This window comes from Balaenoptera borealis (genome assembly GCF_965194805.1).
Source record: "Balaenoptera borealis genome assembly, chromosome: 3".
In the NCBI taxonomy this organism is placed as follows: domain Eukaryota; kingdom Metazoa; phylum Chordata; class Mammalia; order Artiodactyla; family Balaenopteridae; genus Balaenoptera; species Balaenoptera borealis.
Window position 1 is genome coordinate 113,233,637 of NC_138866.1, and position 22,055 is coordinate 113,255,691.

A 22,055-nucleotide genomic window follows, 5' to 3' on the forward strand; every position below is an offset into this window, starting at 1 on the left:
CATGACAAATTCTATAGTCGTTGACCATATGTATTTTATTACGGTTTTTAAAAATCATCATTCCTCACAAACTATACCCATGATTTATTAAACCTGCCATAGCACATTTGCAGAGACAAATGCACTGGTACCTAAACAGCAGAAGAAAGCTAAACCGAAGCAGAGGGTGACAAATAATGTAAGTGTGCAAACATCTGAGATATGGCCAGAACAGAGGGCCCACAGCCCAGAGCAGGGCTCCTCCTTCTCAGAAAGTGTACGCCAAGTACCCAATGAAGCTGGTGGTACACTCTGCTGTGTTTCACATGGCCAAATCACAATCCATCTGAGACTCCTAGGAAGAGCCCATACCACAAAAGTCACAGTGCTATACAGGAGAGCCCTGGCACATTGGTCAGGAAAAAATTACTTGCTTCCATTGTTAGCCTGAGGCTGTTTTACCATAAAGTAGATTAACTTAAGGAGGAAAAATTGCAGGCTGGTGTTATTCAGGGGCCCAGACTAACAAAAATAAATCCCCAGCTGCTCTATTTTAAGGATATCATTTTAGATTAACTCAGCATTAACACTACTTTAATAATCATCAACTATATTTCATTGCTATGAATACAGTGATCATGACATGGGAAAACAGCAATGGATTCCATACCTAAATTTCAAGTATCAAATATCAGTAACAATTTAGCCAGATATAGTCCGTATTAAGAACTTATAACACTTGTTTAGATACTAGTATTAAGATTCAATATAAACTGGAGGGAGGGGAGCAATGAAATGTTTTCAAGATAAAGCGCTTATAAGACTGAACTAAGACCTATACCTTTTTGGGGGGAGGAGGTGGTTTCTGTTGGAATGCCAATTTTACAGCTTCTGCTGCTGATTCAGGTTCTTTAATTATGCTTTTCTTTGAGTCTGCTTCTGACAGCACAACAAAAAAATGATGACATTTTTCACACTTCACAAAGCGGGTGGATGCTGTAAAAGGACAGAGAAAAATAATTCAAATAGTGTTTAACCTTAAAGACTCATTGAAATTGAAACCTATGTACTTGACAAAAATGCTTGTAGTTCACTCCACTAGCCACAACAAACAGCCTAGTTTATACCTAAAATAGATGATAAAGATGAGTTCAGTAAACTACACTTTGTTCATTTTAACTAGGTTCTTTCATTTTGTGATAGACTGCATCTAGAGAAAAGATCAGTTGAAATTCTTTCGACTTCTCCATTCGCTGAAGATTTTTTTTTTGGCCGCACCACACTGCTTGCAGGATTTTAGTTCCCCAACCAAGGATTGAACCTGGGCCCTCGGCAGTCAAAGCGGGGAGTCAGGGACTTCCCTGGTGGTGTAGTGGTTAAGAATCCACCTGCCAATGTAGGGGACACGGGTTCGATCCCTGGTCCGGGAAGATTCCACATGCTGTGGAGCAATTAAGCCTGTGTGCCACAACTACTGAGCCTGCACTCTAGAGCCTGCAAGCCACAACTACTGAGCCCACACACCGCAACTACTGAAGGCCGCGCACCTACAGCCCGTGCTCCGCAACAAGAGAAGCCACCGCGATGAGAAGCCTGCACACCGCAACGAAGAGTTAGCCCCCGCTCGCATGGTAGAGAATCCCATACAGACTATTAACAGATACAGAGCAAAAGGTACATAGGAATTAGTTACACGTTGGTAGGTCTAGGTAATACATTTTTGTGTTACCTTTGTGTAACCTAACTAGATATGTAAAAAGAATTTTTAAAACCATGGGAATCTCTGTTCTTTGGGAATATTATAACTACCTATCCATACATTACAAGAAAAACTGCGCTGGCAAGCACACCTCAATCTTCACAAAATAATCTAAATTTTAAAAAAATAGACAATTCCACATTTTAAAAATAAATTTAATTATTAATTCAGCCAATTTAATTCTTATGTGTCTGTTCTTAAACACAAGGCCAAACAAAAATACATTCTGGATAAATTCTAGCCACAAATTTTAAACTAGATTAGGGGTCATTTGTGTATTCCATTTATCAATCATCTAGTAAGTGCTTCCCTAAAGAAAAAGATCAAGCTATTCCAAGTACCTTTGATTAACACAAGCCCAAACACATTATCACCATCTCCCATCAGTGGGAAAGACAGTGGCTTTATTTTAGGATAAGGCACCAGTAAACAGGGGAAGGATTAAAGGGCAGAGAAGCCTCTAATCTAGTTCAGGCTGTGTGACAGAAAAATCTGGCCTCAGAACACAAGAACAAAATATTTCTCTGAAGAAATTAGGTGAAAGGGAAAGAGAAACACTGACAAATAACATTCCTCTCTGCTTACTGTTTGAAGGGTTGCTTAAATTCTACCTGAATACTTGCAATACAGTTTTACACTGAAACATGTTCAACATATACCCAAGTTCAAGGATTTAATTTTATTTATCAAAATGCTGTTTCAGAAAAACAAACAAATAAACAAGCATTGCAATGCATATTTTTTACTCCTAAGAACAAGGGGCAAAATCTGATTTTGTTAAATTATCAGGGGATAAATAAACCTCCTTCCTTTAAATGATTACTACAGGTATCCTATATTCCTTTATAAACAGAATACTGATTCCAGTAAACATGCTTGTATAATATACCCACGACAGAAGAAAGACTACCTTAGTAAAACCTTTTTCAGGATATTTGTTTAAATGAAAGTTCTTCATGATTTTGAAAAAGTTTCAGGGTCAAACATAAAATCTCCAAACCACTGCAGGAAAGTTTATTCTTAACCTATGAGAAACGTAATTACAGTAAGCCTTCAAAAAGTATTATATACATAAAAATAAAAACTAAAGGCTCTACCCAAAAGCAAAACATGTACTATGACTCTGTTTAAATGAAGTACAAGAACAGGCAAAACCAATCTCTAGTGATGGAGGTCAAGGTAGTAGTTGCCTTGGGGGAAGAGAGGTTAGTGACTAGGAAAGAACAAGAGGGAGCCTTCTGGGGTGTGGGAATATTTGATATGTAAATCCATCAAACTGTACATTTAGAATCCATGCACTTTCTTTCCTTTTCTGTAAAGAAATTATATCTCAATTTTCCCTTAAGTTAAAATAAAAAAGAAATATAGACCAAAAAACAAAAACAAAAAAAAAAAACAACTAAAAGCTCTACCTTAAATAAAAGTAGGGATGCTATTCATGTTTGACAAGTTATTTTTTAAATGGGCAAGAAAAAATTAAATAATATATATCATTATAATCAAGAATCTTAGATATTATTTCAATTTCTGACGATTTTCTATACATTCATAATGGTATCTATAAAAATGGCATTTTATTTCTACAGTCAGTCAAGCAAGAGTAATACCACTATAAGAAAACATAAAAATCACTACAAATATACCTGTGAGATGAAATATGCACAGCAAGATCAATGAGCTAAGAACAGTTTCTACATTAAAAAAATGACAATGAAAGTTATATGAAATTCAAATTTCAGTGTCCACATACAAAATTTTATTGGAACATAGCCATCCTCACTCTTTTACATTGTCTATGGTTGCTTCTGCACTATAACAGCAAAGGAAAAAAGTCACAACAGAGACCATATGGCCCATAAAGTCTAAAATATTTAATATTTGGTCTTTATAGTAAAAGTTTGCTGACTCCTGCTATACAGCATTTAAAAGGAAAGGACTACCCATAGAATGAGAAAAAATATTTGCACATCACATATCTAGATAAGGGTCTAGTATTCAAAATACATAAAGACCTCTTATAGCTCAACAATAAAAAGATAACCCAACTTAAAAATGGACAAAAAATTTAGTCTTTTCTCCAAAGAAGATATACAAATGGTCAATAAGCACATGAAAAGATGCTTAACATCTTTAGTCATTAGGGAAATGTAGATCACAACCATGATGAGATACCACTTCCTATCCCTATGATAGCTATAATAAAAAAAGACATAAATGTTGAAGAGGATGTAGAGAAATTAGAACCCTTACACATTGTTAGTGGGGTTGTAAAATGGTTGTAAAACTACTACCTCTGTAGCAGTTCCTTAAAAAGCTAAACAAAGTTAACATTTCACCCAGCAATTCCATTCCTAAGCATATACCCAAGAGAAGTAAAAACATAAGTACACACAAAAACTTGTAAACAAATGTTCACAGTAGCATTATTCATTCATAATGGCCAACAAGCAGAAACAACTCTCAAATGTCCATCAACTAATGAATGGATAAACAATGGAAATACTATTCAGCCATAAAAAGCAATGAAGTACTGATACATAATACAACACTGATCAACCGAGAAAACATGCTAAGTAAAAAAAGCCAGATATAAAATGTCACATAATGTATAATTCTATTTATATGAAATATCCAGAATAGACATATCCATAGAGACTGCAAGTAGGTTAATGGTTGCCAAGGCTGGGAGGGGAAGGGGTGGAAAGTGACTGCTAAGGGGTATGCGGTTTCTTTTGGGGGTGATATAAATATTCAGGAATTAGATACTGGTGATGACTGTACAACTTCATGAATATACTAAAAATTCCTGAAATGTATACTTTAAAAGGGTGAATTGTATGGTATGTGAATAATAACAGCTCAATAAAAAATTAAAATTTAAAAGAAAGGACTTGTATGTATTAACACACAAAGCTCTCAAAACACTGCTGAGTCGGGAAAAAGGCAATTTGCAAAAACATGAACAATATGAAACCATTTATGCTTTTTAAAAGTTATGTGTTCAATGAAGACATATTACAGAAATATATCTTTAACATTATCTACAATGCTCTACTTTTTTTTTTACAAAGGGAGATATACATATGTATTCCTCGGGTAATTAAAAATAATTTAAAATGACAAAAAAAGTAGACAATTACTTAAACAGGCCATTCACAAAAGAATTACAAGTGACTAAAAAGCACATAAAAGAATAAAAACAAAAACAAACAAAAAGCACATAAAAAGATGTTTATGAACTAATAACTAATAAATGCAGATTCAAACAAACTGAATAACCCACAATCAAACAAAATTCTTTAGAACCAGGATGATCCAATTTTCAGTGAGTAGACACAGAAGATCCTCAGCATTCAAAAGGGATGCATTCTGGAGAGACTTTCATTATGGGCCAGCAAACCCAAGGAAGAGGGCCTCACTGTTGGGGCCGCTTACTTCTATGCAGTACAGCTCCAGAGGAAAGGGGCAGTGTCATGCTCATCTGTGTATTTCCTGGGCCTAGCAGTGTCTGACTCAACAGATGCTTTATAAGAATGTACTCTTCTTTTACTCTTTTCTTCCACATTCTCTACTCCCACATCTCCCTCCCTAATTATAATTCCCAAAGGAAACAGCCTTGAGTTGATTAGATAACACTATAGTGTTTTTTATCTAGATAATCTCTAGGGAAGGTGGGAATCTGTATGTTAACAATCACCTTCAGTGATTAATACAACCTGGAAAGTTATGAAAACATTGTATAAAAAGAAAAATTTAATCTCAAGAGGAACTAGTTTATCCCTAAAGAATTCCAGTTGGTACAAAGGACAGGAACTTCTGAATAGGAAAGGAATTTCTGAATAAGGTATCTTCACTGCTCTATAACCTTGGATGAATTACTTAAACTTAATTTTAGCTACTTCATTTATAAAAATGAGGATATTCCCTGTTTTGACAAAAATAAGATTGTGAGAATAAAATTATACATACTGACATTTATTAAATGTTTCTTTCCTTTTCTATTCTAGGAAATTATTTTTAGAGTAGAATTATAGGCCTATAAAGGTTGAAATCTTTCTTTGGGGGAAAAAAATGGAAATTTTCTTGATTAAAACATATGTAATATGACACTGCCAGTATGAATTGAGCAATCCTCAGACTTTTTGGAATTTTATTATATGACACCAAATGTGTTAATAGTAAATGTTATTTAGAAGTTATATCATCCAATTCTACCACTTTCATTTTATGTTGCAATCCAAATTAATTTTCATTCATACTGATTCTTCTCTTTGATCTCTTACGAGGCAAAGCCACGAAGAGAACCTCATATAGAATGGTACCACTTTAAAGGTCTTTCCAAAACTGTAAAGATATGCTACATGTAATACTTTTTCATATAGTGGCCAATTAATATTAATGATAGATGTGAAAATGTAACTGAAGTCTCAATATTTGAGTTAGAATATAGAGAATCCTCTCTAGCTAATCATCAGAAACTGAAACTTCTGCCAAACCTGACCATCAATCTTTTCACAATTGGATAGTATAGCAGGTACCATGGTAGTGCAAAGTAATTCACTCTTGAGTCATTACCATCAACTCTAATCATGTAGGAAATGATTTATCTGATTCATTAAATAAAATATCAGCAGTAGCATCTCTGCATTTCAGAAATAGTTACTGACACTAACAGCAAAAATAGGACTATTGATGTCTTCCTTCTCTTAGTGTCTGAATCACTAATAATTATCAGACACTTCCTAGAACTGAGGACTTAGCACCTCTGGTAAGTACTCAGAGAGGGAAAATACCTTAATATTTGAATAACTGATAATCTCCTGCTATATGAGATGCTTAATAGGTATTTGAAGAACAAATACAGAATAAATAAGCCTTGCTTCTTCTCCAGCTTAATGGTTACATACATGAAAACCCACAAAATCCAAATTTAAAATAAACACATGTAAGCAAAATAACGAAGCAGAGTTTTCTTACATTACCTTATACCACAGTGCAAAGCATTACTAGTCCAGGAGATTTTTAGTATCTGGTGAACGTAAAAGACTAACGTAAGTTCAGGAAGAAAATAATTCTGGTTTATATAATGTATGTATTTATAACGTATATGTTTATACAACGTATATAATGCAATTAACGACTTACAGAAAAGGCAGGGAAAAAGAAGAACAATAGAAGAAGTAATACTTACACACAAAGGTCTCTACATGCGTGCACAAGTCGCCACATTTAGGACAGCGAAGCTGGTTTCCACCTTTCCCAGAATTCCCAGAGCTTGACTTCTTACTGCTTCCCTCACTTGCTGATTTCTAATGTTTGTGGAAGAAAAAAAAAAAGAAAGAGTCAATTATTACTTTCAGGCAACCACCATGTAACTTAAGTATAAACAATATTGTTTGTAATCTTATAATTTTTACAATTTTTAGAATGGAATTATTAGTATAATCTATAGCTCTACTATCACTGGTATAAAAAAAATAAAATCAGTTCTAGTAAATACATATATTTACTGCATTCCTTCTTTACATGGTATGTGCCGGCATGTATAATAATTAGCTTTTCTGCAATGACAATCAATAAACACTAAGGGAAAAAAATCAATAAGCACTAGTAACTAAAAAAAAGTTACTATAGGTAAAAAACTTCATTTCAATGAAATTGAATCAGGAGTTATTATCTTGGCAAGTAGTGACTCAACTTTCTTGAATCTAACTTTTATCATCTCTAAAATGGGGATAATTTCACCTACTTTAGAGGGTCATTGTTAGGATTAAGTGTGGATATGAAAGCACCTAGCATTTTGTCTCACATATATTAATAACTCAAGTGTTAGTCAAATTCACATAATAAAAAAAAATTGATAACTCACTGACCTAATACAATCACCAATCATCTACTTGCTAGCTACAGAGTAGCCTAACATTAAGTCATACAGATATCTAAGATTTTTAGGTAGAGGATGAAGTAAGGTTTATACTATCATGACTTGTAAGACCTGTGTGGAAGCAGAAAATGATGGTTATTCCCAATCCAACCAACCATGAGACTGACTACATAGTTGTTTTTTTTTATTGGAGTATAATTCCTTTAGAATGTTGTGTTAGTTTCTGCTGTACAATGAAATGAATCAGCTATATATATACATATACCCCCTCCCTCTTGGACCTCCCTCCCACCCTCCTCCATCTCACCCATCTAGGTGGTCACAGAACACTGAGCTGAGCTTCCTGTGCTTTATAGAATGTTCCCACTAGCTATCTATTTTACGCATGGTAGTGTATATATGTCAATCCTAATCTCCCAATTTGTCCCTCCCTCCTCTTCCCCGCCTGTGTCCACATGTCCGTTCTCTACGCCTTAATGAAGCTTCTTTACTGCTTTGGGGTGTTAGAAATTTTAACTACTGCTTACTAAGTGCAATGCTTATCAAACTATTTTATGGCTCAGACTGATACACAAAATAAAAATATGTAGGGACTTCCCTGGTGGCACAGTGGTTAGAATCCGCCTGCCAATGCAGGGGACACGGGTTCGATCCCTGGTCCAGGAAGATCCCACATGCCGTGGAGCAACTAAGCCCGTGTGCCACAAGTACGGATGCGCTCTAGAGCCCAACTACTAAGCCCGCAAGCCACAACTACTGAAGCCCGTACAACTAGTGCCCGTGCTCCGCAACAAGAGAAGCCACTGCAGTGAGAAGCCCGCGCACCGCAACCAAAAGTAGCCCCCACTTGCCACAACTAGAGAAAGCCCGCGCGCAGCAACAAAGACCCAATGCAGCCAAAAAATAAATAAATAAATAAATTTATTTTTTTTAAAAATATGTAAAATTCTTCAGATCATTTTATATATTTCACATTTCCTACAGAAAACATACAAACCAATGAAATACAGAGTAGTATTATTATATTTAATTGTTTAAATGAGGGAACTCAAATATGTATATAGATGCCAATAAAGATAAAATACCTTATTTCCATCTCCAGAGCCATCTTTACTCATCCCATCTTTTGAAGCAAAGTATGCTGGTGTTTCTGTAAAGGCTCTAAAAGGAGCTCTTCGTAGAAGCAGAGTTTCAAAGGTCCCAAGCCTTCCTAAAACTGGTATATGAATGCGACCACAAGAAATACCTGAAAATACAATGAAATTTAGTCTACACATCAAATATTAACACACCTTCAATAAGTCCCCTGGGGACAAAAATCCCTCAAGCATAAAGGAGGTTGAAAAAGCTATAGTCTTCACAGCAGTAGTACAAACTGGTTACACCATCTTCAAAAACTGGCCTGACCTGTGCTTTGGAAGTAAGGAAAGACCACCCAGGTCATAACAATGAATGGCTCTTTCAAAGTGTGAAAAATAAGTAGTTCAACATCTGCCTCACCTGTAGGGGAAAAAGGCCATTTATGTCCTATATTCTTATACATCTTATATTATTTCTACCAATGAGAATAAACAATTGACGTGAACTCATCTGTCTCTTTGGTTATATGGGGGTAATATCTGCAACAATGGCAACAAATTTCAAATGTTCTTTTAAAAGTTATGTGCTATTCATTAAATCACATGTTTTAATAAAATATTTCAATCCTATAGAAAAGAGAAATACATTTCAATAAAAAAATATTGTGTAACCACCATCCAGCTTTCAAACATTTTAACCTTTTGCCATATTTGAAGTTAAAATTCTTAGAAAAGACATAGGTTAATCACTGACTTATTTGGCAAACTTTTTCTGTAAAAGACGAGGATAGTTAAGTATTTTCAGCTTTGTGGGCCATATATGTATTCTCAATCTCATTAGTTCTCCCTGTAACGTGAAAGCAAGTGTAAACAATATGTAAACAAATGGGTGTGGCTGGATTTGTTCCATGGGGCCATTGTTTGCTGGCTCCTGCTTTTTTGCATATAAATACAAAACAGGCCTCCGAATAAATTATAGTCAATGGCAAAAGAGCCATACTCCCATAAGGCAGCATTTCCCAAGCTGGTCTTTAAAAGACTGTTCCCTACACAAGAAAACTGAATGGTCATACAATAGGTTAAACAAAATTCCATAGACTTCAGTACCCTAGAGCTATTCAGAATCTTGCATAAGCTATAATATACATTAATGAATCCCCAAGAAGGAAGTTTCCCAGCAGAGTGTTATTAGGAGGTAATAAACAACCAAGGTGTTAACATTTAGATAAATTTAAGAAACTGATTTTCCCTCCCTCATTTTATTCCCTGCAAAATTCACAACTCAGGACTTAAATTTTCATTCCCACACCTGTTAGGGCTTTTAAAAGATCATGCACACTTGTATATATTATATCCAAATGCAAAAACTGGCTTAAAATTATGTACGTCAAACAATTCAAAACCAACTGCTTAATTATATAACTGGTTTTTTAACGACTCCCATTTTCCAACACAATTTTGTACACTGTTAGAACTAGTTTCTTTACTGTTAGAACTAGTTTCTTTACTGTTAGAACTAGTTTCTTTACTTATCACCACAGGCCATCTCCAGTTCCACGAAGTACAAAAATGAACCCACCGAACTACTCAGGAAAGATACAAGTAAGAGGAAACAAATTTTCTCATTTCTATATAAATTCACAAAGAACACCAAAAAAGGATTATGACATCTCAGTCCCTAACCCAAAGAGTGTAAAATTTTGCTTAATACTATTAAGCTTGACTATTAATGAGGAAAAAAAAAACCAAAAAACTACATTTGATGTTTTCCTTCTAAGAAACATCTTCAAAAGACATTTCAAATTTTCTCAAGTGTAACATTTCCATTTTTTGCAGTAAATTATGTTAGCTATTACTCTCTCATTAGAATGAGATCTAAGGTAGTTTATGAAATTTAAGCTAAACATTAATGTTTTTCCAAGGACATAATATGATTTAAAGACTATGTCAATCTAGAAAGCAAGTCTAGAAAAAGTCATGGAGGAGAGGGATAGATGAAATCAAGAATGCAGAAAGTTGAATGCACCTTGAGGCTGGGTGACAGGTATTTTGGGGTTCAGTGTTCTATTTTGTGTGTGCTTGAAAACATCCATTATAAGTTAATATGAAAGGTAGCATAATACAATAATTTATTATAATCTATGTAACAAGGGTAACTTTTTAATTGAACCTTTATGATGTATTCACAAAGAAAACTACAATTGTAACAAGCTTTATGTGAGGCTATTTGTACTTGGATGTTTAGAACAAAACTTAGCCCTGAAGTATCAGATAGAGTGTATTATTTCCCACTTACAGTACATCTTTTAAAATAGTATTTAACAATTTACAATATCTAATATTATTAGAAAATAAGCTGAAAGAAAATTATCTTTGGGAATTTAAGAGAGATAAAAATTATGAACATGATCCTTTTAAAATCTACTTGAATAGAAAGAAAAAGTGTCCTTCACCTTAAATAATTTATCAAGTAACATACGAAACCAATGCAACCATACAATCACCACAGAAAATACTATCTGAGAAACATGTTCATATCATTTAAAAATCTAAATTTAAGAATTTCTTTGCTGGCCCTGATGGTATGGTACTGAAGAGCTGTTGTAATATTCTATTGATATAATCTAAGGGCTACACCAACAAGATGCTATAAATACTAAACCTCTGGGTCTCAAACTTGGGCATGCATTAGAATCACCTGGAGAACTTGTTAAAACACAGGCTGCAGGGGATCTTCCCTGGTTCTGATTCAGAAGGTATGAGGTGGGACCCAAGAATGCATTTCTAACAAGTTCCCAGGTGATGCTGATGCTGCTGGTTTGAGGACCCCACTTTTTAAAACCACTGTAGAAAACAATTTAAATGACCAGTCATTCACCAATCATATAAAATCCTCACAGAAATTATTGCAGCAACCCAATCAGGAGTTTCTAACCCTTTTTTGTGCCCTTTGGCAGTCTGGTGAGGCCTATTCAGAATTTCTTTTTTAATAAATTTATTTATTTATTAATTTATTTAATTTTTGGCTGCCTTGGGTCTTCGCTGCTACACGGGGGTTTTCTCTAGTTGCTGAGAGCAGGGGCTACTCTTTGTTGCAGTGTGCGGGCTTCTCATTGCGGTGGCTTCTCTTGTTGCGGAGCACGGGCTCTAGGCGCACGGGTTTCAGTAGTTGTGGCACACGGGTTTCAGTAGTTGTGGAACATGGGCCTCAGTAGTTGTGGCTCGTGGGCTCTAGAGCACAGGCTCAGTAGTTGTGGCGCATGGGCTTAGTTGCCCCGCGGCATGTGGGATCTTCCCGGACCAGGGCACGAACCTGTGTCCCTTGCACTGGCAGGCAGATTCCTAACCACTGTGCCACCAGGGAAGCCCCAGAATGTTTTTAAATGTACAGAATAAAATACATAACAAAGGAAACCAATTATCCTGAAGTAGTTATCAAAATATTAAAAAAAAATTTTTTTAACATCTTTATTGGAGTATAATTGCTTTACAATGGTGTGTTAGTTTCTGCTTTATAACAAAGTGAATCAGCTATACATATACATATATCCCCATATCCCCTCCCTCTTGCGTCTCCCTCCCACCCTCCCTATCCCACCCCTCTAGGTGGTCACAAAGCACCAAGCTGATCTCCCTGTGCTGTGAGGCAGCTTCCCACTAGCTATCTATTTTACATTTGGTAGTGTACATATGTCCATGCCACTCTCTCACTTTATCCCAGCTTACCCTTCCCCCTCCCCGTATCCTCAAGTCCATTCTCTAGTAGGTCTGTGTCTTTATTCCCGTCTTGCCCCTAGGTTCTTCATGACCATTTTTTTTTTTTTAGATTCCATATATATGTGTTAGCATACGGTATTTGTTTTTCTCTTTAAAAATATTCTTCTTAACAAAATTAAATAAGATTTAACAGCTTTTAATGTAACTACCATGATTTCAAAGTAGTAAAGTATAAACAATATTTTGAGATACCAGTAGTGTAATGTGATATGAAAATATCTGTGATTTTGATTGGTGACAAATCCACAGGTATTGCTAATACTACTGTGGTGTGTTGCCTACATTCGTAACTGAAGGAAATGCTATCCTTCACTCAGATTAGTGAAAATGAAGTTCAAAGAACCTCTGAATTCTATCCCTGGGCCCTTTGGAAGCCTGTGAACCCCGGTGAAAAACCCCTAAAAGCCAAAAAGGGAAGTATTTATGTGCAGTATGTTTCGAAAGAGTACTTGGCAGCAATCACAGAAGACAGTCAAAAGTTAAACCTGTTACAAAACTTCTGTCATAAGGATAAAGCTTTGAGTTTCAGGGCAGTTGTTTTTTAAAAAATATATACTAGAATAAGGTACAACGATTTTAGGGCTATTAAGAACTTGGAGGGTAATTTATTCAATTTCTAAATACTTGACTTCCTATATTCAATCTTGAACTAAGCATTCTCCAAAAACATACAAATGATTCAGCTTAAAAGATTAAACGATCTTTAATTTGCATTTTAGAAATAGAGCAAAAGAACTAATGAAAATTTAAAACTATCTATTTGTAGTGACAATAGTTTAAGTGTGTAACAACTGATGAAATGGCAAATCAAGTTAAATGCTCTCTTAAACACCTGTCCTCTAACCTCCAACACAAATTGGAAACAAAATTCAACAAAAACTCGCAAACAATGCTGGCAACTTAGTAAATGCTTACTGCTTTTAATAATCTCAAATTTTTATTTTATGCCCAAGTTATTACTTCAGGAATACTGAATACTTCTTAATAAAGAAAAATAACATCACTCCTATTATAGCTTTCCTCAAGTTTAAAAACGTTTGATAGGTTTTCACTAAGACTACTAGTCTGCTGGTCTGAAGATGAACATGCCCAAGAAAAGAGAAATGTTGATAAGGAAACAGTGTGCTATTCTAGAAATAAAGATGCTCTATCATTTACTCACTTTGTCTTATTTAATTCGTATTGGATTTAACTACGAGAGAGGGGGGGAGAGAGAGAGAGAGAAAAAGAGAGAGAGAGAGAGAGAGAGAGAGAGAGAGAGAGAGAGAGGGAGGGAGGGAATTAAAATCTAGCTAAAAACTGTTAAGCTAGGCACATTATGTAACTATCATGAAAATTATGGAAGCCCACCAACATGTTTGAGCATCTTCAAATCTTCATTTATACCTTCATGAGGTGGCACCCTTTCAATGGACAAGAACAGAAAGCATCCAGAAATCAAGGGAGTTACACAGGATCACACAATTCTCACAGCCAAATTCAAACCAAGTATTTGTCACTCAGAATTTTTTTAAATGGAATCAAACATTTCTGAATGCATATATTTAGAATGCAAACTGACTGTTATATATGCAAAGTACATTTTAAAAAATATACATCAATATTGAAACCACCAGCAATTCAAGTAGAAAAAATATTTAAAAATTTTACTTTACTATAGGTTTCATATTCAAAGAGAATAGTGAAGAAAAACATATTAAATTGGATACACATAGCCCAACAGGAAAAGAAAACAGATCCAGTGTCTAGTATGACAATTTATCAAATTAATTTTTCAAACTACCATTTAAAATTTTTAAAGTCTAAAAAAAAAAATTTTTTAATGTCTAACATGACAGATAAACCAATAGAAATAGAGAATAGCACTGTACTTCAGAGGAGCTCTGAAATCTCCCCTTTTATTCTTAATTAATTGTACAAATTTCCTGTTAGAAGACTATATTGATGAAATTATTTTTATTCGTTTAAATTATGTTGCTGAAATTCTTAACTCTGTACATAAGAATAATAAACTAGCTAAAGTTCAATTCTGATTTTTCTATCTTTCACCTCTCTTCCTCTTTCCAAGAATTCTAAATAAAAATAACCCTCTTCAAGGTTTTTCAGGCCTTAAAAAAAATACATCTTTATATTCTTGTAGACTTATGTATACTTTTAGAGTTTCTACCATGTAAAACAAACATTTTATGTAATTTAGCTTTGGGAAAGTCTCAAATCCATGTGAAAACCATTTGCTGTTTCATTGTCATATAAAAATATTAAACTCTATAATGATATTGGGTAATGTCTCATATTTTAGGTTTAATTTACTCCTTTACAGTGAAAATTATGGTTTGGTATTTCTGAAAACCTCTAGTAAACTTGTATTAACTGAGAAACAAATAGATAATTCCTAAATAAGTCATTAGTTTTTGCTGATTTACCTAATGATAGATTTAATTTTGAAAGCAACTGTTGTTTTGAAAAGAAAAATAAACAAATAGCTGCACAGTCCCTATAACTCACAGTTTTCAGGGACAATTGATAGAGACAAAGAATGTTGTCAAAGAAGCCTTCCCTGCCCAAGGAGAACACACACATACCTTTATACAGGGCCAGAAACAATATTATTCTTTGTCTATTCCTCTAAACTCGAAGATGAGGACTTATTCACCCCTCCATCTCCAGCACCAAAGCAGGGCCTGACACATAGTAAGCCCTCAACAAATTTGTCAAATAAATGAATTTAAATATCTGTCACTTTCGACTGTTTGCAACTCATATTCCTGGAATAGGGATGTCTACTTGTTCAGGATTAACAGTGTCCTGGGACTAAATTCACTCCTTTACATTTATGTACCATTTTACAAAATGCTTCTGCCCACACAACCTCATTGAATCCCTCTGTTAAACAAACTGTTGGAAAATAAACATTTAGTAAACTGTAAGGATTTTACAGTGAAGCTAAAAATTCCGAAAAGGAGGCTTTTTTTTTTTTCTAATCCAAAGATCATAAACTGATAATCCAAAACAAAACGAATTTGTCTAGAAGTTAGTGATTATAACAGGATATAGCCTCTTTGTCTGCTATTCATAGATTTAGGGAAGAGAAAAATGGTTTCTTTTCCGGAATCTCTTGGCTGGGGTTGCCACTCTTGCACAGCTCCTGATAAACAGAAAGGAAAGGTAAACAAGCGCCACCCTTAAAAAACTACTTGGGACTGTCAAGTTAGGAAATCCGGCAAACGACTGACTCCTGAGACACCTAAGCCCTTCAGAAACAATTTCTGCGGGAATTTCCATCTCCCCGGGCGCTTTGCTGCGGCCCCCGAAAAGTAGTGCGAGTCCGCTTAACGTCCCGGTGTGAGCGGCAGCACAATGACTGTGACACCGCGGCCCCCGCGCGGCCTGCGCCCGGGACGGCCCGCTCGGCGCCCCGCGGCCCCGGGGGGACCCCAACAGTGGCGGCTCCTTATCCGGGCCCTTCACGCAGCCCGCGACAGACCCGAGGAGAACCCGGCCGGGCTGCGGCAGAGGAGCCGCAGCCAGGGCAGGCGGCAGTCACCTGCGGAGTGGGGTCTGGGGACACTTTTTAACGAACGGAGCACTGCGTGCCTCTTTCAGGGTTTCTGCGAAGCGACCACATTCTGGGCCCAAAGTCAGAGGGCCTGAAAGCGGGAGGGTGGGGGAACCCGAGGGCTGCACTTCAAATGTGAAAACCAGCTGATCCAGAGGTTGGCAGAGACCCATGCCACGGAGAAAGAGGGGGTTACCAGGCGAAGCACCGAGCACCTCCTCATACCCTCGGGGTGGGGGAGGCCTCTCGCCCTCCCCGGGGTCCCCACCGCCGCCGGCTGGGACACTGCTGGGTCAAGAGCTCAGGTGAGGGACTACTTCGTTACCTCTTGGCGCGGAGGCGAGCGAGGAGCTGATGAGCCGCGCGGCTGTGGCGCCGCAAGTACAAGCGCCGCAGCCCGACATCTCCGCGGGGCCTAGGCTGGGGCTTCGCCCCTGCCGCCCTCCGGGTCTCAGCGGCCGACTGCTACTCGCGGGGTTCGCTGGCTTGGCTCCGGACTCTCCTGTCGGTTCTAGGCCCAGGGCAGAGATCACCCGCCTGGCAGCAGTGCCTTCGCACTCTTAGTGCCCCACAGCCGTCTACTGAATAGACACCTAACACCCCCCTCCCCTCCCCCTTCTCCTCCCCCCGCACCCTGCCAGCCTACCGGGCCCACGGGGGCTTGCGCGCGCCTGCGTTCTAGGCCTAGGGAGGGGGCGGGGGCACGCGCCGCGCGTGCGTGCGTGTGACACCGACGTAGGCGAGGGGAAGGGGGCGGTGACTTGGGCGCCAATGAGCACGCTACGGCAGAAGGCCGACCTCCCCCCATGCGGAACTACAAGTCCCGACCCACAATTCTTCCGGAAGTCGCTTTATCTTAGCGTTGAGAAGTTTGCGTTCGTAGCGGAGAGGTGCATGCCGGGAGTTGTAGTCCCAGCTCGTAAGAGTAAACTGGTCATTTTCTACTGGTGGCTGGGAAGGTCAAAGTGAGACCGGTGGCTTAGCCGGCCGCAGGAGGAGTCTAGAAAGCCGCCGATTCTGTAAGAGTCGATAAGGTCCTCCCTTCGGGGGTTTCCCATCCTGTGTTCCTTATCTTTCCCTTATCTTTGGTTTCCTGACTTGAAACATGTAAGTGGTAGTATTTTTTACCAAGTTCCTCAAGCAACAACTGTTGGATGACAGCTCTCTTTCCTTGTTTTTTCAAGCCTAGTGGTGATGACTCTTCAGGCCGTTGCTAGTCCCTGGGTGCTTTACAATCCTTTGTCCGTTCCCTTAAACCTGAGCACACCCTGGTAAATAGTTACTTCATGAATCTCTCTCCTGTTACTCTTAGACCTCTGTTTGGCTGGTTCCTCTCTAGATATCTAAAGCAGATCAGGGCTTCCCTGGTGGCGCAGTGGTTAAGAATCCACCTGCCAATGCAGGGGACACGGGTTCAAGCCCTGGGCCGGGAAGATCCCACATGCTGCAGAGCAACTAACCCCGTGCACCACAACTACTGAGCCTGCACTCTAGAGCCTGCAAGCCACAACTACTGAAGCCTAGAGACCCATGCTCCGCAACGAGAGAAGCCACCGCAATGAGAAGCCCGCGCACGGCAACTAAGAGTAGCCCCCGCTTGCCACAACTAGAGAAAGCCCACAACGAAGACCCAACGCAGCCCAAAATAAAGCTGACAAAGTGCAGGATGGTGACAAATGAATCATACTCTTTTCCCGTCTGGGTTGGCACCAGAGTATTTACTTTGTATATAAGATTCTAATAAACTCCAAAGCCCAGAGAAATTGCCAAGTGAGCTTGGATACCTTCAGTTCTGAGCTGGCGGAGGAGGGGGTGGGGACGGAGGGGGTGGGGGGACGACGACACCCAAGCCAGAGTCAGTTATTTAGCCCTCTTCAGTCTTGGATCAGAGAAATGTGGCTTCTAGTTCCCCTGGTCTGGCCGTGAGAAGGGGCATTGGCCTTGGCCCAGACCACATAGGGTTTTTTGTCTCTCCGGGTGCTGACTCCTGGTACTCCTTCAGCTTAAAGTGACAGAGACCAGAAGGGAGCCCAGGTCTTAACTCAGCTGCCTTCATGAATAGAATTTTGAGAGAATAGAGACTCTAAAATTCCTTCAATCCACTGTTTTCAAACTGTGTTCCTAGAATCCCTCAGAAGCCAAAGCTCTTTGGTGGGGGTTAGGGGACTAAGAGAGTGAACCTCCCCAAATCCTCCTCCAAGCCACCTCCAAAGTCAATCAGAGCAGCTCTGGTTTTATCTGTTTCATTTATTGCGGTTTTGTTTGCAAAAATAGTCGTGGGGGACTTCCCTGGTGGCTCAGTGGTTAAGAATCCGCCTGCCAATGCAGGGGATACGGGTTCGAGCCCTGGTCTGGGAAGATCCCACATGCCGCGGAGCAACTAAGCCCGTGCGCCACAACTACTGAGCCCGAGTGCCACAACTACTGAAGCCTGCGCACCTAGAGCCCAGGCTCCGCAACAAGGGAACCCACCGCAATGAGCAGCCTGCGCACCGCAGCAAAGAGTAGCCCCCACGCGCAGCAACTAGAGAAAGCCCGTGTGCAGCAACGAAGACCCAACACAGCCAAAAATAATTAATTAATTAATTAATTAAAAAAAAATAGTCGTGGGACTTCCCTGGCAGTCCAGTGGGTAAGACTCCACTCTCCCAATGCAGGGGGCCCGGGTTCAATCCCTGGTCCAGGAACTAGATCCCGCATGCATGCCACAGCTAAGAGTCCACATGCCGCAGCTAAGAGTCCACATGCCGCAGCTATGAAGTCCAAGCCCACATGCCACAACTAAAAGATCCTGCATGCCGCAACGAAGATCCAGCGTGCTGCAACTAAGACCCAGCGCAGACTAAATAAATTAATAAATATTTTTTTTAAAAAGAGAAAATATAGTTGTTCTGCTTTAAAACAATGTTTGAAAACCACTGATTCTAGGACAAACTTCTTGTAGCAGTAAGCTAAGCAGGTCACATGGACTCTTAACACCCAATTTAAATTTGTTTCATTCCACCCCACCTTCTATTTCAATTATATACACATTTTCTTCTTATTATAGAAATAAAGAAGTTGGTTGCTAAAATCTATAGATTGCTATAAAGCAAGCTGAATAAAAGCATTGTTAAGCCAAGGCTCATCTGGGGGCACCCCATGAAGCCTTCCCTTTCTCTGTCCATTCTAAAAACTTGACTTACTCATTCAGTCAACAAATACTTATTGAGTACCAATTACATGCCAGGCACTGAGGAAATCGCATTGAACAAAACAAAAAAGTTTCTCTCATGGAGCTTCTATTCTAGTGGGGAAAGATAAGACAGTAAGTAAAACAAAAATATGTGCCACTGGTATGATGACATAGGAATATCTTTATATTGTTTCATAATATATTCTATCATTCCAAGGACAACTGAGTATTCAATTTTATTTATGGGCTGATGTTTTGTGTGTTTAGCCTGTATTCCCAACTGTACTATGAGTCTTTGAAGGCAGGTATTTCATTATAAACGTGGGCTGAATACACAGTAGAAATTCAGTAAATACTTGATTAAGTAATTATCTTCCAACTACATTAGCTTGGCAGAAAGCTGGGATGGTGTCTTCAGAAAATCTGACATAAAATCAGAGCAAATTATAATTGACAAAGAAGTGTTAATAGACACAAATTCTACAAATTTATACAATGGTTGATCCAACTGATTGAGTGTCCCAGAAGGAATTCTCAGGAGGTGCCTGATTAGCAGAGTGTAGACTTTGTCCTAGAAAGTACAAAACAAAGGGAGGTGTACAAAACTCGGTTTAACTTTTTATCAAATGTGAGCAAAGGTCATGTGGCTTTGGCATCAGACTGGTAATGCTTTCATCACACAGGCAACATGAATTTGGTAGTTTCAATGCATCACCCCCAAACTATGCTCTGTGGGTCAGAATGTACCTGGATTATTAGGATCAGCACCCAACAAGCCTGTATTGGGACACTAACTTTGTGCTAGGCTCTTTGATGGTATAAATCTTACAGTGTTATTCAAATTGGGGAACTTATACCATGCGGATATACCAAGACTTGCATTTGGTACTTGAGCACAGAGGAGTGTCATGTTTAAATAAAATATCATCTGTGCTAGAAAAGGTTCAAATGTAAAAGATCATTCTTTAGGAACCACGTGGCTGTATGACAAAGGAGAATATTCCATTTTACAAGTGTACATTCCCTGACCTGAAACTCACAGGTTGGGACAATGTCTTTGCTCCAGGGTATGACCAGGTAGCCATGAGATGGAGCAGAGCTTGGTGTCTGGGCAAAGAGCAGTGAGGCTCTAGATGCATACTAAGACCCTTCTCTCTCACTTGGTACTTCATGGGAAACCTCTGGTTAGGTTCCTATCAGGCCCCCCCTTAACTTCTCAATTTGGAAGCACAGAGTCATTTGAGATTTTCCCTGTGACAATATGGATCCTCTATCAGGAGAATGATGGCAAATACTTGTGTTCTTATCAGCTCTTTGGAGCAAAATACTTCCATATCACACCTACTTTCAGCTCTTTTCTGATAGGCTAATGGTGCTTTGAAAAGAAAGTCAAATACAGGATAATGAATGGCATATGTTCTTGTTTATTAATGGGAAAAGATTAGTTTTACACTTGAAATAAAGTTTCTAGGTTGGGGACTTCCCTGGTGGCACAATGGTTAAGAATCGGCCTGCCAATAGAGGGGACACAGGTTCTATCCCTGGTCTGGGAAGATCCCACATGCTGCGGAGCAACAAAGCCCATGCGCCACAACTACTGAGCCCACGCACTGTGACTACTGAAGCCCGCGCGCCTAGAGCCTGTGCTCTGCAACAAGAGAAACCACCGCAATGAGAAGCCCGTGCACTGCAACCAAGAGTAGCCCCCGCCCGCCGCAACTAGAGAAAGCCTGCACGCAGCAACGAAGACCAAACGCAGCCAAAAAGAAAAAAAAAAAAAAAAGTATCTAGGTTGTTACAAAATGTGAAAGAGGATAATGAAGGACAAACCTGGACACTGAAAGCTGTAGAAGATTTGTAGAAAGGGAAATTTATTTGCCTTGGACTATAATAACTACAAATAATAGTCTAAAAATATGCAATGAAATAGTAAAATTTTGCCAAAGCTGAAAAAAAAAAAGTCAAATATAATTTTCCAGCTCAAATAGTTTCACTTGAGTTGACTTCTTGAGTTATTTACCTTTTGTGAACTACATAACTAAAAGTACATAACATTTTATGTCTCCACTCTATGTAAAACTTTTTCCTTTTATGCTTGATTCTACCTCCAGGATTGTAAACACTGTGACTTGCTAAGTGAAAAATATTTTTATGGTTAGAGTCAGCGAGTCATCCGATCTAGCACTGGATTTTTCACATGAGGAAACAGGCCTATGAAAAAGCAGGGATTTGACAAAGGTCACATACTGAGTCAGAAACAAAGAGAAATAGAGCCCGTCTCCTGATTTGAAAACTGTGTTTTTCAATCTTTTCTTTTTTAACCCAAGGCTCTTTTTGATAAACAGAAAAACTCTTACCTTCTCCTCCACCAGAGATTCTCATACAGCCTCTTAAGAGAGTCATCATTCTGTTGGGAATCACTGTATCTTCTGAATAAAGACATTTCTTTTTCATGGCTGAACACTGATTCTTCAGACCAGCAGACATTGATCCTGCCAGACACATAACAGGAACTCAACATCTATATTTTAAAAGATAAGGACCAAAAAAAAAAGAAGGCTCATGTCTGTAAGTAGTATGAGACTCAAAGTAATACTGAGAACATTGTATAGAACTTTACAAAGTGCTTTCACATCCACCTTCTCATCTGATTCTCACAGCAACCCAGTGAGGTACTGTTATCTGCATTCTGGTTTTGCAGCTAAGAAAATCAAGACACAGAGAGTTTAAGTAACTTGCCAAAGGTCACAGCAGAACCAGGATTCATACCCTAATCTCCACTACTGTTTCGTAACTTCCCTGTATCTTCCTCCAAAAGCTGATAAGATTTTAGAGAGTCACAGAAT

General features: G+C 38.5%; 1 protein-coding gene across 3 annotated transcripts in view; it reads right to left on the minus strand.

Moving 5' to 3' along the window:
• CLPX (caseinolytic mitochondrial matrix peptidase chaperone subunit X) overlaps positions 1–16,725 on the minus strand; it is a 36,319-nt gene extending 19,594 nt beyond the window's left edge. Inside the window, exons 1-4 of one of the 3 annotated variants that reach the window (XM_082383321.1) lie at positions 16,360–16,725; positions 8,708–8,868; positions 6,930–7,047; positions 821–975 (exon numbers count right to left, since the gene is read on the minus strand). In XM_082383321.1, coding sequence (XP_082239447.1) covers positions 821–975; positions 6,930–7,047; positions 8,708–8,868; positions 16,360–16,438 — 513 coding nt within the window. In that variant the 5' untranslated portion in view covers positions 16,439–16,725. The remainder of the gene's footprint in view (positions 1–820; positions 976–6,929; positions 7,048–8,707; positions 8,869–16,359) is intronic. The other 2 variants (XM_082383320.1, XM_082383319.1) reach the window with 2 other exon arrangements.
• Positions 16,726–22,055: the final 5,330 nt, after the last annotated feature.